At 42.5% G+C, this 17125-nt stretch overlaps 1 protein-coding gene across 5 annotated transcripts in view; it reads right to left on the reverse strand.

The window, feature by feature from the left end:
• Positions 1 to 17125, reverse strand: part of LOC140466698 (kelch-like protein 29) — a 388797-nt gene that overhangs the window by 226697 nt on the left and 144975 nt on the right. For all 5 annotated transcript variants that reach the window (XR_011955268.1, XM_072562189.1, XM_072562205.1 and 2 more), the window contains one exon: positions 12558 to 12871. Coding sequence is in view for 4 of the 5 variants with exons in the window: in XM_072562189.1 (XP_072418290.1) it covers positions 12558 to 12830 (273 nt within the window). In the remaining variant the exon portion in view is untranslated. The remainder of the gene's footprint in view (positions 1 to 12557; positions 12872 to 17125) is intronic.

A 17125-nucleotide genomic window follows, 5' to 3' on the forward strand; every position in this document is an offset into this window, starting at 1 on the left:
GGCTATTCATCCTATCCATGTGGTGAAAGTGAGGACTGCAGATGCTAGAGATTAGATTCTGGATTAGTGGTGCTGGAAGAGCACAACAGTTCAGGCAGCATCCAACAAGCAGCGAAATCGACGTTTCGGGCAAGACCCCTTCATCAGGAATATTCCTGATTCCTGATGAAGGGCTCTTGCCCGAAACGTCGATTTCGCTGCTCATTGGATGCTGCCTGAACTGCTGTGCTCTTCCAGCACCACTAATCCAGAATTTGGTTTCCAGCATCTGCAGTTATTGTTTTTACCTGCTAGAGATTAGAGTCAGACTGTGGTGCTGGAAAAGCACAGCAGATCAGGCAGCAACCGAGGGGCAGGAAAATCAACGTTTTGGGCAAAAGCCCTTCATCATAGAAGCTATATGAAGGGCTTTTGCCCACAACATAAATTTTCCTGCTCCTCGGATGCTGCCTGACCTGCCGTGCTTTTCCAGCACCACACTCTTCACCCTATCCATGTACCTCATGATTTTATAAACCTCTATAAGTTCACCCCTCAGTCTCCAATACTCCAGGGAAAAAAAGCCTCAACCTATTCAGCCTCTCCCTATAATTCAAACTCCAATCCTGTCAACGTCCTTGGAGATCTTTCCTGAATCCTTTAAAAGTTTAACAATATCTTTCCTACAGTATGGAGACCAGAGTTGAACACAGTAGTCCAAATGTGACCTCACCAACGTCCTGTACAGCTGCAACATGACCTCCCAACTGCTATACTGAATGCACTGACCAATGAAGGCATGCATGCCAAACACCTTCTTCACCACCCTGTCTACCTGGGACTTTACTTTCAAGGAGTTGTGCACCTGTACCTCTGGGTCTCTTTGTTCAGCAACACTCCTTAGGACCCTGCCATTCACTGTATAAGTGCAGTCCTGAACTGCCTTACCAAAATGCAACACCCCACATTTATCTAAATTAAACTCCATCTGCCACACTTTGGCACATTGAGATAACCTTTTTTCAGTGTTTACCCCACCACCAATTTTGCATCTGAAAAACTCACTAATCATACCTTCTATATTCACGTCTAAATCATTAATATAAGTGATGGAAAGCAGTGGACCAGCACCAATCCTTGTGGCACACTGCTCATTAATCCATAAGAATTCATAGAGAGACAGTATAAGTGAAATGAATTGTTTGTGGACGTGCTATGGAAGCCTCTCTCTCTTCACCACAGAGAAAATCTATAACACACACACACCAAGTTAACTACCAAAACCCTTTGGTATATTGAGACAAAGAAATTACACAGGATTGGGAGTGCATTTTCTTTAAAATATATGTAATTGAATATGATATTTTAAGGTGAATTTAAACATTTTATATAAACTGACATGAGAATAATTACATTACAATTATAGAGTCGTGAACCATAGCAACAGCCCCTTCGGTCCATTATGCCTATGCTGACGAACAAATACCAAACTACACTAATTCCATTTGCTTGCCAAAGCTTACTATGACCTGGCATTTTAAGTACTCATCCTCATGTTGAAATGTAATGATGGTATCTGCCTCCACCACCCTCTCAGTGTGATATTCTATGATAGAGATTACATTCTTATCATGTAATTTATAATCAATTTTTCCAATAACTACAGTCACAGATACTCAGTTCTGGTTCTCCCAGGACCTCCCTCACCCCTGACCTCATCACAGCCTTGATAGAAACGTGGGCAAAATCGATGACCTCCAGAGGTGAGATGAGAGTGACTGCCCCTGACATCAAGGTTACATTTGACAGTGCCCTAACAAAACCAGAGTCGATGGGAATCAGGGAAAACGCGCTCCACTGGTTAGAATCACAGCTGGCACAAAGAAAGATGGTTGTGGTTGTTGGTCAGTCATCTCTGCTTCAGGACACCTCTGCAGGAGACCCTCAGGGTAGTGTCCTGGGCCGAACTATCTTCAGCTGCTTCATCAATGACCTTTGCTCCACCGTAAGGACAGATGTGGGGATGTTTGCCAATGATTACACAATGTTCAGTACTACTCGTGATTAATCAAATGATGAAGCAGTCCAAGTCCAAATGCAGCAAGATTTGGCCAATTTCCAGATCTGGGCTGGCCAAGTAGCAAGTAAGATTTGCACCATACAAATGCTAGGCACTGACCATTTCTAACATGACAGAACCCCAACAATCACCCCTTAATGATCTGCCAAATCCCCCACTATCAACCTCTTGGGGTTCTCATTAATCAGAAACTGAACTGGACTGGCCACATAAAAACTGTGGCTACAAGAACAGGTCAGAGTTTAGGAAAACTCCAATGAGTAACTGATGAAGATAGTTCTGATGAAGAGTCACTGGGCTCAAAATGAGATTAGATTCCCTCCAGTATGGAAACAGGTCCTTTGGCCCAACCAGTCCACACCGACCCTCTGAAGAGTAACCCACCCAGACCTATTCCCCCTGACTAATGCGCCTAACTCTGGGCAATTTAGTGTGACCAATTCACCTAACCTGCACATCTTTGGACTGTGGGAGGAAACAAGAGCACCTGGAGGAAACCCACACAGACATTGGGAGAATGTGCACACTCCACACAGACAGTTGCCCGAGGCTAGAATCAAACCTGGGTCCCTGGTGCTGTGAGGCAGCAGTGCTAACCACTGAGCCACCATGCCGTTAACTCTACTTTCTCCCCACAGATGTTGCTTGTCCTGCTGAGTTTCTCCAGCAGTTTCTGCTTTTATTTTGGATCGCCAAAATTCACAGTTCCTTGTGTTATTGTGTGAGTGACTCATCTCCTGACTCTCTAAAGTCTGACCACCATCTACAAAGCACAACTCAGAAATGTGAGAGAGTGCTCCCCACTTTCCCAACAGAGCGCAACTCCAACAACGTTCAAGAAGCGAACACTATCTCGGACAAAGCCACCTGCTTGATTGGCACCACATCACAAACATTCACTTCCTTCACCATCAATGCCCAGTAGTGGCAGTAATAAAATAAAGATCAAAGTTTCAAAGTTCTGACGAATAGTCACCGGACTTGAAGTGTTAATTCTGCTCTCACCCCACAGACGCTGTAAGACATGCTGTGCTTCTCCAGCAATTTCAGTTTTAGTAGCCCTGTGTACCGTTTACAAAATGCACTGTGTAAATTCATGGAGGCTCTTTAGACAGCACCTTCCAAACACATCAATACTACCTTGTAGAGGGACAAGGGCAGCAGAAACATGGGAACAACAGCAACAGCAAGTTCCCCTCCAATTTACTCACCAACCTGTCTTGGAAATATATCTCCATTCCTTCACTGTTGTTGGATTAAAATCCTGGAACTCCCTCCCTAATTTAGGGCAGCACAGTGGCTCAGCAGTTAGCACTGCTGCCTCACAGCACCAGGGTCGTAGATTCGATTCCAACCTCAGATGACTGTCTGTGTGGAGTTTGCAAATTTTCCCCATGGCTGCATGGGCTTCCTCACTATGGTTGCCCATAGTGTTAGGTGCATTAGTCAGAGGGAAATGGGTCTGGGTGGGTTACTCTTCGGAGAGTCGGTGTGGACTGGTTGGGTTGAAGGGCCTGTTTCCACACTGTAGGGAATCTGATCATGAGCAAGGTCTGCATGTGGGTGGCATGGTGGCTCAGTGGTTAGCCCTGCTGCCTCACAGCGCCAGGGACCTGGGTTCAACTCTTGCCTCAGGCAACTCTCTGTGTGGAGTTTGCACATTCTCCCTGTGTCTGTGTGGGTTTCCTCCAACTGCGCTGGTTTCCTCCCACAGTCCAAAATTGTGCAGATTAGGTGAATTGGCCATGCTCAATTGCCCATAGAGTTAGGTGCATTAGTCAGAGGGGTAAATGGGGGTGGGGGTGGGTCTGGGTCTGGGTCTGGGTGGATTGCTCTTTGGAGGGTCAGTGTGGACTTGTTGGGCTGAAGGGCCTGTTTCCACACTGTAGGGAATCTAATCTAATCTAATATCTAAACCGACTGCAGTGGTTTAAAAAGGCAACTCACCACCACCTTCCCGAGCGCTAGTAAAGCTAGTCATAAGTGCAAGCCTAGCCAGCGAAACCATGTCCTCAGAATGAGATGAAATATAATTTAAAATATTCATAAGCAATTATAAATAACTTATACTGTTTCATTTTATACCCCACAACTCCACATCCAGATAACAATATCTTAACATTTTTAAATTAGGATTGTAACTGCTGATATTAGCAAACCTAAAACAAAATTGGTTTCTATTATAGCATGTGTGTAGATATTTTCTGTCTTGCGATAACTTTGTGAACTCCAGATTGGGTGGTCTTTGTTGAGCGGGGGAGGGGGGTGGGGAGGAATGGAGCGTGATTTCATTACAGACTACAGCTATACAATCTAAATCTGGCAAAGCTGATTAAATTCCTTCAATGATCTGAAATTTCTCTTAACCGAGATTTTAAGCTGACAATACATTTGACTGGGCACATTCACTTTGCCAGGAAATATAGGATACCATTAACACTAACACACACACACACACACGTTTACATTCATCAGAAGACTGCCACGGGCTTTGCTGAACTAAATTTCAATCCTCTAAAAGTTACGAAGAGCCTTAAAAACAGGCTCTCCCTGACTGATTGATTTATTATCACGTGTACTGGAGTACAGTGAAAAGCTTTGTTGACCAGCAGTACAGGTAGATCATAGTAGGCAAGGATGTACAGATCAGAGATTGTAAAAAGTGTTAGACGGAGGCATACAGGTTACATTGCACAGGGCTTATGCTCAGCGTGATTAACATTAGCAAGGTCAGTATTATTTGACACAATTCAGGCTCAAATTTTTAAAATTTGGTCATGTCTTAAAATAAACATACAAGATAATAATTGAATACAGGGTCATTTCAAACACTTAGCATATCAGCTTAAGTATGCCCCAGTTATGTGAAACATAGATTGGATTCAGTTTGAAGTCACATCTAATCTTCCCAACAACGAACCTTAACTCCAATCGAAGACAAGAACTTCTTCAGCATCAGATTATCTATTCATGTTGACTGTTTGACATTTTTGAAATAAAATTCATAACCATGCAATATACAAGTTACAATCACAAAATATAGAAATGTGACTTGGCTATTCAATATTGTGCAATGTAGCTGCATTTCAAATGCTTTTCCTTGCCCTTTTGAAACTTAGCTTGCAATTAATACTGGGAAATGTTTCACAAATTATTCCTTTGGTGAATAGGAGTTTGGTGAAATTGCATTTATATACCCCGACATACTCACTCTCTCCTCTTGCCCACAAACAAGGAAATAAAATTAAATTGTGTTTGCTCATGTTAATCTTTAAGATAACAGAGTCTACTGATCCATTAGTTTATTAAGTTGGTGAAAACAATAAGTAATGTGTGAAAAATAATGATTAAATAAGAAAAATATGCATTTTGACTGTCCACTGATGATGGTTTGGAGGGAGGAATTGTGAGAAGTATGGTACTCTACAAGTCTGAAGAATGTCAGATTTAACGATGATCAGTTTTCAATTTCAATGAAGGTGCACTTGAGATCCACCTACATTAAAATGTACCACACTGTACAGCAAAAAGGTGAGGTGCCAGGATGGGTGTATGGAGAGCCAAGACAAACCAGAAGGCAATTTCCAACAATCAGTGGACTCAGGAGTCATGACATGTCAGAGATCCAAGATAGAAAGAGAAGACATCACAAGGAATAAAAAAAACTGAAAGCAAAGAGAGAGGAAAAACAGGAGTGAGACAAAGATGTGACATTGGATGTCACTGAGTTTATTGTTCTATAATCTAAGGGATGGTTAGCTTCTTTCTCTGAAACATCTGCTCCTCCCAAATGGCTGACTATGTGATTCCATGGAGATGCTAAGTAACCAAATTAAAATATATGCTTTTTAAATTACATGCCAACCACCTAGAGGTTTATTGCAACTATATTTGAGCCAAGCTACAATTCATATCGAAAGGGAAAATATTAAAAACAGTTTGCTGGCAATTACTCTTTCAGCATAGCAACACCCAGTCAGAATTTACATTAAAATACTATAAATAAATACCTAAAAATAATCTGGTGTCAAAATTTTCTATTGGTGAGAAGTATTCATTTCTTTTTAATACTGGCAAGTGCCAGTTTTGTCAGAGGAGATGGCTATGTTTTGTCTCCCTCTCAAACATATTTATATTTAAAACCCAATCACTTCCCAAGGAGGCTCTGTTCAGTTCAGTGTCACAGTGTGTCTTTGATGCATACCTTCTTCCCTGGTATTTGAGAGCAAAAAGATACAATTCCTTCTTTACTATGTTGAGTCCCAGATCTTGTGTGTTTCACCCATGGGAGAAAATTCTGACAGAGAAATAAGCTGCTGAAAACGATACTGCAATATCTTAGAAACACAAACCGAAGTGGTCTTGTGAAATTTTTGAAAGTAAGAAACGAAATCAGATTGTGGGAATATGTAACAACTGACCCAAACAAGGATAACTTTTGATAATTTCCACCCATGCCCCTACTCTGTGACTGTCCATGTCTTATTCCGGAGTCTTTTTGTACAAAATGGATAACTTAGTTTTGTTGGGAAAGTCCCATTAATGCTGTATAAACATAGTTACATATTTTAGGTTTCTACATTCATGCACAAACCTTTGACAGTGCATCCTCACAAATTTTTACCCAATATGAAGACTGCCAAAAATAATTCTTTCATTATTGACTCAGTGAAGGATATGTTCAGAGCAGTGACAGGCTCAAGACCCGATAACCAGCAACATAATGGTACAAAACATTACCTTATCAGATTCAGAGAGGTAGATTTGGTCACATTTTTGAATAATTCACTTACAATTGGTACACGTTTCAAAGGGAGTAGTAGACTGGTGGTAGCATTTATACCTTTGAGTTAAAAGGTTAAGTGTTCACTTTGTTTAAGTGCTTCAAGACCTATCAAAATGGATATTTACATAGCTCCCTTCTCCTGCAATGGTCCACAGCCAATCTAAAGCAAGAAACCAATGGTTTGTTGATTTTATTTACCCCTAGTGATCTTTCTTCTGAAATTCTTCAGTTCTGGACTCAAAATGTTGACTCTGCTTTCTCTCCATAGATGCTGCCAGACCTGTAGGGGTTCTCCAGAAATTTCAGTTTTTGGTTTGGATTTCCAGCATCCGTGCTTTCTTTTCCTTGACCAACCTCCCAGTCTGCGGAATGAGGAAGCAGCTTTGGAACTTCAATGGAATAAAATGTGGGTAGCTTTGACAATGGGTGACATGTAAAGTCTGGCAGATAACATCTCAGACAATAGAGGCAACAGCATTCATTCTTCTCTCTTTTCATGAGTTTCCCAGAGAAACTGCACAAACATCGGACTGTTACATAACTAACACATTTGTTTGAAGTACAAAGTGTTGTGCTTCATGTTGCATTGATATCGTTCTACTTCTGCGAAGCATTTTATTTTTGAGAAAATCTGTACAGGAGTTTAGCCTCTACAAAACATTGTAGCATTAATGTTGTCCTGTCTGCTAAATTGCTAAGAGGTGGAGCGGGGCTTTTTCTGCATTACCAGTAAGAAATTTATGATTATGGTCAATTGCCTAAACTTGACTATGCCAAGGCGAAAGTGAGGACTGAAGAAGCTGGAGATGAGAATCAAGGTTAGAGAGTCCTGCTAAGGGCTTTTGCCTGAAATGTCGATTTTCCTGCTCCTCGGATGCTGCCTGACCTGCTGTGCTTTTCCAGCACCACTCTAATCTGGACTATGCCAAGTCAGTATAACACAGCAAATATTAGTGAGGGTAATTTTAAGCTAACCCAACTGGATAAAAGATAACAGAGAATTAGACAGGGTGTAAACTTTCCATCGATAGAGTTTAGTAAGATGAGGCGGGAGCTTATTATAGCTGACAGAATACTGAGAGGCCTGGATAGAGTGGACATGGATAAAATGTGTCCTCTAAAGGAGAGACTAGCATCCAAGGAGACAGCCTCAGAGTGAAGGGACAACGCTTCAGAACTGAGATGAGGAAGAATTTCTTCAGTCAGAGGCTGGTGAATCTGTGGAACTCATTGCCATAGAAAGCTGTGGAGGCCAGCTTATTGAATGTATTTAAGACATAGATAGACAGGTTCTTGATTAGTAAGGGGATCAAGGATTACAAGGGGTAGACGAGAGAATGGGGTTGAGAAACACACCAACCAAGATCCAATGGTGGAGCAGGCTTGATGGGCCAAATGGCTTTATGGTCTTAGGATTCTCTCTTGTAACTCTTCATGTAAGTAGGTTAAGTTGACTGCCAGGGATTGTCACAAGCTTTGCAATCAAGCCATTCACATTAGAAAAAAAGATACAAATTTGACTTAGAATATTTAACAAGTCCAGCCCGACGTTTTAATTTATAAAGTACTTGCATTTTTCCAGTAAAGCAGCTGGATGTTCCTGAAATAATTCCCTGGTTTCTCATTCAATTTTGGAAGGCCAGTTGACATACTGATCACTGTGTTAAAAACTTCCTGACATCGGGGTGGTGAAGGCAAGCATTGGTAATAATTAGAATTTAATTCAATTCAGGATAATAAGGATATTTGCCGCATTAGTTAATAAAGTGATTTCCTATTAATGTAAGAATATGCTTGCCAAGCTGAGTTTGCATTGTCATGCTTAGCTGAAAACAATACTTCACAATATTTGGTTAGAAATAATAAGACAATGTTAAGTGTTATACAATTAAACCATAATACTATAAATAATAAATCAGAACTAAATGCATAAAACCCATTAATCTAAATTATCTTCATATTTCAAATCAATAGCATTTTAAAACTTTGTTTTACAGTAAGCTGAAGGATTTTCTTCAGTAATTATCTCCTTTTCCTTAAACTAAATGTTTCTCATTAATCTAGTTGAATCGTTTGATCCAATTTATTCTCTCAAATTTCAAAATAATACCAGTAGGATGCACAAGAATCTCAGACGAGATGATATGTTGAAGGACCTGGAATGAGAATGAGATTCTGACCCATTGGTGACAACTCCACCAACTGAACTGTCATTGACAATCGCTAAGAAAAGGCTGACATGCTTAATAGAAAAGGGCTGTATGGTGGCTCAGTGGTTAGCACTGCTGCCTCACTGTGCTGGGGACCCAGGTTCAATTCTAGCCTTGGTGATCATGAGGGACTTGGATAGGGTAAATAGACAAGGCCTTTTCCCTGGGATAGCAGAGCCCAGAATTAGACGGCATAGATTTAGGGTGAGAGGGGAAAGATTTAAAAAGGACCCAAGGGGCAACTTTTCTCATACAAAGGGTGGTATGTGTATGGAATGAGATGCCAGAGGAAGTGATGGAGGCTGGTACAATTACAACATTTAAAAGGCTACTGGATGCATATATGAATAGAAAGAGTTTAGAGGGATATGAGACAAGTGCTGGCAAATGGGACTAGATTAATTTAGGATATCTGGTCGGCATGAACGAATTGGACATGCTGTACATCTCTATGACTGTCTGTATGGAGTTTGCACATTTTCCCCGTGTCTGCGTGGGTTTCCTCCGGGTGCTCCAGTTTCCTCCCACAGTCCAAAGATGTGCAGGTTAGCTGGACTTGCCATGCTAAATTGCCCATCGTGTCCAGTGATGTGTAAGTTAGCCAGGTTAGCCACAGGAAATGTGGGGTTACAGGGATAGATTAGGGGAGTGCTGGGTCTGAGTGGGATGCTCTTTGGAATCTCGGTGAGGACTCGATGGACCAAATGACCTGCTTCCACACTGTAGGGATTCTATGATTTTATGTAGTGCCTCAACTGTAACTCTCTGCTTCCCCGCCCTCACCTCACCATTCCCCACTCAGCCCAAATCAATGAAACAAAGAACTGGTAATACCTGAACCTCGCCAATAGTATTATTCATGTTGACAGATTAAATACAAACATTATAGTCAGCTCGCAAACAACCTCATAAATGAGTGGATTCAAATGCATACGGACAGGTCAGTGACAAAACTGATATTCAAGTTAACTTAATTGTTTCCCTGTAAAAGCATTCGGAAGTACACCTCAGTCTCAGTGCCACAATTGCCCAGAACTAAAATAATTGAGCAGTAAAGGGATCAATTCCATCACCATCTTTCGCTCGTACAGAAATAGAAAATCCATTTCATTGTTCTGCAGAATTCACAGCTTGTAGAAAATACCGTTTAGCCTTGACTGCCATTTCCTGATCTGCATTTTCATTTCACAACAACACCAGGCAGTCCATTCCTCAATTTGCTCTTTATTTATCAGACTTGGCTTTTACAGGTTTGGTCCCAAATTGCTACTTTATACATGTGTGGTGGACTGAGATTTCTACTTGGCTAGTTGTCTCACCCCACCCCTTGTCGAAAATAAAATATCGCTGGAACAGACAAATGTGTATGTCTCATCATCAATCAGCTTCTGATGGCTGGAGGCTCAGAAAATGTGTGGAGATGATGAAGGATTGGAGCCAAAAAGTATGGGGCTGGAAAAGCACAGCCTGTCAAGCAGCTGCCGAGGAGCAGGAGAGTTGACGTTTCGGGCATAAGCTCTTCATCAGAAATGAGAGGTGGCCTAAAGGGGCTAAGAGATAAACGAGAGGGGGTTGGGGCGAGGGGGCAAGGTAGCTAGGAATATGATAGGTAGATGAAGGTGGGGATGATGGTGATAGGTCAAAGCGGAGGCTGGAGCAGATAGGTGGGAAGGAAGATGGACAGGTAGGACAGTTCAAGAGTGTAGTGCTGAGTTGGAGGGTTGGATCTGGGATAAGGTGGGGGGGGGGGGAAGGGAAATGAGGAAACTGGTGAAATCTACATCAATCCTGTGTGGTTGGAGGGTCCTGAGGCAAAGATGAGGTGTTCTTTCTCCAGGCGTTGGGTGGCTAGAATTTGGAGGTGGAGGAGGCCTAGGACTTGCATGTCCTTGGCAGAGTAGGAGGGGGAGTTAAAGTGTTGAAGCCACCTGATGCCTGGAAGAAGGACGCTTCATCTTCCACCTTGGGATCCACCAGCAACACAGCATCAATGTTGGTTTCACCAGTTTCCTCAATTCCCCTCCCCCCACCTTATCCCAGATCCAACCCTTCAACTCGGCACCGCCCTCTTGAACTGTTCTACCTGTCCATCTTCCTTCTCACCTATCTGCTCCACCCTATCACCTTCACCCCCACCTTCAGCAATGTATTGCATTCCCAGCTACCTTCCCAGCTCCACCCCTCTCCCATTTATTTCTCAACCCCCCCCCCCCAACATTCTTGATGAAGAGCTTATGCTCGTAATGTTTATTCTCCTGCTCCTCGGATGCTGCCTGTCCTGCTGTGCTTTTCCAGCACCACACCTTTTGACTCTGACTCTCCAGCATCATCAGTCCTCACTTTCTCCCAGGATGAAGGATTGGGCAAGAATTTGAAAAGGCCAGCATGTATTTTCAAAATGAAAACTGCTCTTAAATCAGAACCAGCTATTAGGAGGCATGAATCAAAAATGGAACCATGAGAGTCTTAAACATCTCAGACAATTCCATAAATAATATTATAACCAAACCAGGGTGTAGACAACAAGAGACCTAGAAATACAGTAAGCAGGACCATGTGAAGGACATATGGATACCCAGTTAATCACTGGCAACACCCAACTATCTCTCTCAACGTGAACCTGGAGTGTTGAATGAGCTTTCATCTGGCCAACAATGTTTCATTCTTGCTTGCTGTCTTTCATGTCTAATTTGTATATTTCAGACACAGACTAAATGCTCAAATCTAAATCCATTTCCCTTTGCATGAGGTGAGCTGAGGTGACACACGTATATGGTCAACTTTAGTTAAATTTGGTACTGAAGTTTGTTTGAAATTTGACGGAGTGTAAAATTTGCATATCGCCTCTATGTCAGCAATCCTCCCTGCAATGGAGAGCTATACGCCACATCAAAATATTGGAATTTTGGGGTCAGCGTATTTTAACTGTAATTCCCATGGTTGTCAAAAATCCATGTTGATTTTACTGCAAATATCATAGTGCAGTGGTAGTGTCCCTATCTCTGGAACACTGCTCCAGAGGTGCTTACAATGTCGTTGAACAGGTTGATTAGAAAAATGGTTTAATTCAAAAAAACAGTTCTAGTTATTTGCAGACAATGATATTACTCTGCATGCAAATACTGAATACATTTCTAAGGCTTTCCTTTTTATTACCAAGATCTACTCAAAGAATCGTTGACCCATTTACATTAAATAAAACTCCCATTAAAATGGTGGATAGAATAAATGTAACATGAATATATAAAGTAATCTGCACTGAGTTTTTACGAGTGTGGTTAACTGAATAAGAGTATAAAGGACAAGTTAAGCGGAAATGTATGTAAATGTTCCACATGGTGATTAATATAGAAATTTCCTTAGACTCCTGTACAAGATTGTAAAAGCTGGGTTAGTACAAGCAGAAATCCGCATAAACAGTTGGTACTCAAGCTTTGCTAAGTACATTATGAAAACACAAACCGGTGTATAATACAGGATAATACTATCTAACATTTCCCACCTTAGAAGCTGTGGTTGTGGAAGGAACAGAACTGGCCATTAAACTTGTCATCATCTCATTGCTTGCTGTGGTGCAAACAGGTGTGACTGGAGTTAAGAGACGAGAAGGAACAATTGGCAGTGGCAGAAGACCAGGTCTGTTAGTGATGTTGCTACTGTTGGCAATGCCACTGCTGCAGTTGGCATTATTTACATTGCTACAGCTGGTGCTTCGTTCCCGCCAGTCCCACCCGATGCGATAATCTCTCTCATACCGGCTGTGATGCCGTGACATCTCCAAAGCACTCTCCTCTCTTCAACGGAAGTTAACCGGATCTGAAATTTAAAGATTTAAAATTAATCGATGGCAGCATATTTAACACCAAAAAGCTTTTGTTTGTGAGTTATTTTGTAGAATTTACAGCTTGCCGATGTAAAGTAATAAAGCTAGGACAATTGAGACATATTACGTTTGTTGCTAACTCATCACACACAGAGAACCATTCTAATTCAATAACTGTTTATTACAATTTATGCCATTGTGCTACAGGATGGTTTTAATGTGACATAACGGTGTAGGTGATGCAAATGAACAAATTTCCATCTTGCTGAGTAAATGAAAAAGAAACAGAGCAGGTTTCTTGAATAATTCAACGTAAAGTTGCATACTATGAATATATTCAAAAACTAAGTTGTTTATTTCAGTAATAATTTTGTTTGATAGGTGGCTTTTATTAACCCTTAAAACAAAAATCATGTTGTGCAAGTCCGTAAAACCTGTTTCACATTATTCAAACACTGGAGATAAAAGACTTCAAGAAAGCATTATTTACACAAACTTTCTGATGAGTATTTGCATAGCTAAGTACTTTATATTCCCCATCATTTGGCGAGGAAGAAGATTTTGACTGTGAATAAAGTCCCTATTCCTCCTCCAGAGTAGCAATTTGTCTTTGCACAAATGTCCCATTTGAGGATTCATTCCAAGGATGACATCACAACGTGTTTTTAATTCCCTTTCCCTTTTTTTTGCATCTTTCCATATAAAGTGGAAAGAATGTGCTGAAGTGTGGAGCTGCTCCTAATAACTTTGGTGCTCATTACAAACCGCTTTCCAGGAGATGTAAGCCAGCAGCCAACATGGTGGGCAGCTCCATGGCTTAGCAGTTAGCACTACTGCCTCGCAACACAAGGAACCAAGGTTTGATTCCATCCTCAGGCGACTGTGTGGAGTCTGCATGTTCTCCCTTTGTCTGCATGGATTTCCACCCACAGTCCAAACATATTCAAGTTAATGGATTGGCCATGCTAAATTGTCCAGGGATGGGTCTAGGAGGGTTGCTCTTCAAAGGGGCAGTATGAGTTGAATGGCCTGCTCCCACACTGTAGGGATTCTATTCTAAGTTGATAAACTGTGGAGCTGGAAAGGCACAGGTGAGGCAGCATCAGAGGAGCAGGAAAGTTGACACTTAAGATCGTGACCCTTCACCAGGACGCTATTCTATTCTATGATTGCACATGTAATTTTTTCTATCCATTGTAAAAAAAAAAGGAACTTGTGCCAGATTTGCAGAGCAGTTGCAGGAACCCAATTCCTGAAGGAATTTCCGATCCCCACCCCTTCCCGAGTTATGAATGAATGAATAATTTATTGTCATGCCCCACTTGCAATATGATTTTCACAATCAAATGGCCCAATTAGCCAGGAGGTACTGAGCACCTGAAGGAGGCAGGTAGTAGCCTGACAGACAGACATCAGCAGCAAATGCAGGTGGTAGCCATATTGGGGACTGTCACAGTCTTGCTGATTTCAGCAGACAGCTCCCTCAGCAGGTTGGAGGTCAAATGAGGTCGATAGTGGCCTCACACCACTCTGGTTTTCACTTATTCTTTTCTTCTTTTTCTTTCTTTTTTCCCCATACCACCGACTAACAGCGGCAATGCTTATTTTTTTCCCCCAGCACCCATGTCATGTGTGTGCAGGTGTTGGACTCGTGCAAAAAACAACAGGTGGATAAATCTTTATTCGGTTTCCACCACCAGGAAGAAAGGAAACACCCAAGTGGCCAGTGACAAGCGGTGGCCCTTCACATCAAAGGGCAAGGCCGCGTGATCACACAGTGAAGGGGACGGCAGGGATTAAATCAAATAGAGTTGGAGGGGGAAATAATAACTCTACTCCCTCGAGTGTCCACCTTTCCCTGAAAATCTCTTGGGTGTTGGTGGACACAGAGTGCTCCTTTTCTTTTTTTTTCTTTTTCTTTTTTTTTCTTTCCTGACAATAGCACTGCCTCTTACTGAGTCAGGCAGTCAGGGTCTCAATATCCCTGACTTTCACCATTTTTATTTATTTTTTTTTCAGGAAGATAGGAAAAACACCCGAGTGGCCAGTGACAAGCACCGCCCTTCACATCAAAGGGCAATGCTAATCTCCTGTTTTTTTTTAAACCCCCACACTACCGCCTAAGTGCGGTAGTGCTTATTTTTATTCCCCAGCACCCGTGGTGTGTGTGTGCAGGTGTGAGACACAGTGAAAGACACAAAGTAGTGCTCCTTTTCCAGAGACACCCGAACTCTAACGTAACTGTGGAGGAGGGGCAGGCAATTGGTGGCTTTCACTTAGTTTATTGATTGGAACCAGGTGGATCTTGTTGACGATAAGATCCTTGATTGGGGCTGTTAACCTGGGTCAAACAGGAAAGCCCTGGCTGACCAAACAAACAGGGGATAATTTCACATTGGCCCCAAGGTCCCGTACTTCCTGCGGGAGCCTGTGCCCCACAACCTGAGCCACCTCTGGAACTTTAGTTTTGTCCCCTTCAGGGATGTATCACGATGGGCCTGTACAGACTGCTGCTGCACACCGTCCACCTCTTTACCATCATCCACCGCCCGGACACGCCTTGTTATACCCATTTGCCACCGGGCGGTGGGGATCCCCAGTGGAGGGCTCTCTACCCGGGAGTCCTCCCCCTTTCTCTTAGGGATCTGGGGTGGAGGGTGCTGCACATAGCGGTCCCCTGCAACTGCAGATTGTGGTGGTTCATGGACTCCCAGCCCAACTGCTTGTTCTGTGGTGCTGTGGATCCCATGGACCATGTATATATTGGGTGTGGGTGTTTGCACTCCATTTTTAGCTTTCTGGAAAACCTCCTCCTCTGCTTTTGGTTGCTCTTTAGTCCCACACTCCTGATCTTTGGGCACCCCATGGCGTGGGGGAAGGGTAGGTCAGAGGATCTCCTTGTGGGTCTGCTCCTGGGCCTGGCCAAACCGGCCATAAACAGGTCCAGGCAGCGGGCCGTGGAGGGGGTTGTCAGGGCCGATTACCTGCCCCTCTTCTGCGGTTGCGTCCAAGCTTGGGTGTCACTGGAGAAGGAGCACATGGTGTCCACCAACACCCTCGAGCTGTTCAGGGAGGGGTGGGCCCCGCAGGGAGTGGAGTGTATTATTTCCCCCTCCAACTCCATCTTGATTTACTCCCTTCCCTCCCCTTCATTGTTTGATCGCACAGCACTGCACTTTGATGTGAAGGGCATTGCTTGTCACTGGTCACCTTGGTGTTTCCTCTCTTTCTGGTGGTGGAAATTGAATAAAGATTTGTACACATGTTTTTCGCTGTATCTCTCAAAATAGAAGCAGGGGATCTCCAATCTTCTCAGTTGAGGGGACTGATTCCAAGCTGGCTGGTCATGGCCAGTGCACAGTGCACGAGTAAATAAAAGGTCGTGTTCTGAGGCAGGGTCACCGGACTCAAAATATTCACCTTGATTTCTCTTCACGGACACTGCCTGATCCACTGAGCTTTTCCAGCAACTTCCGTTTTTGTTTCTGATTTATAACATCCGCAGTTTTCTCGGTTTATAAAATAAAGCGTGACTTGGTGATGGGATATTGGCCTCTGTGCAATTATTTCTCTTAATGACCACCCCCCAAACTGAGATACCCTGCATATAGGAACTCAATATCTGGGGATGCAAATGCAATTGTGTCGAGTAAGCAGCATAAATACAGTTTGACGCAATACCACTCCTGAAGATTCACAAGTGATCTAATCTACCTATTCTATGTCTCCAAAAGAAGTCTAAACTTTTATCTTTGCTTTAGTTACTTCAAAAAACTGCTTCATAAGGAAATGCAAATGGATGCTATGCTTATAAATAAAATAGATGCATGTTCAGTACAGCACAGGAACAGGCCCTTCGGCCCACATGTTCAGCTCAGTGCACAAATCATGTTCAACTACTGACATGTTGGTGCACAGTGCAATGTGGGGTTTCTGTACTTTATCCATCTACATTTCATATTTATGTATAAACTGGCCCTGACATGACATCCTCAACAACCAGGAGTGATAGTGAGATAGCTTTGGAATTACCAATAAATAAACTGAACAAACATGGAAGAATCTGTTACCCTGAAGGTTTGTGGTGAGGGTGAGAGAGAGAGAAACCAGTCGATTATGAATCATCTTTTCTTGTTCAAACTCAACAACATTCCCAATCCTCAGTTTATTGCTGGGTCTTCTGGCTTTATCCAGGGTGCTAGCAAACAAGTGATTTACTGTGCGATTAATCACATTTTATATTTCAT

The sequence above is a fragment of the Chiloscyllium punctatum genome, chromosome 3 (genome assembly GCF_047496795.1).
Source record: "Chiloscyllium punctatum isolate Juve2018m chromosome 3, sChiPun1.3, whole genome shotgun sequence".
NCBI classification, from domain to species: domain Eukaryota; kingdom Metazoa; phylum Chordata; class Chondrichthyes; order Orectolobiformes; family Hemiscylliidae; genus Chiloscyllium; species Chiloscyllium punctatum.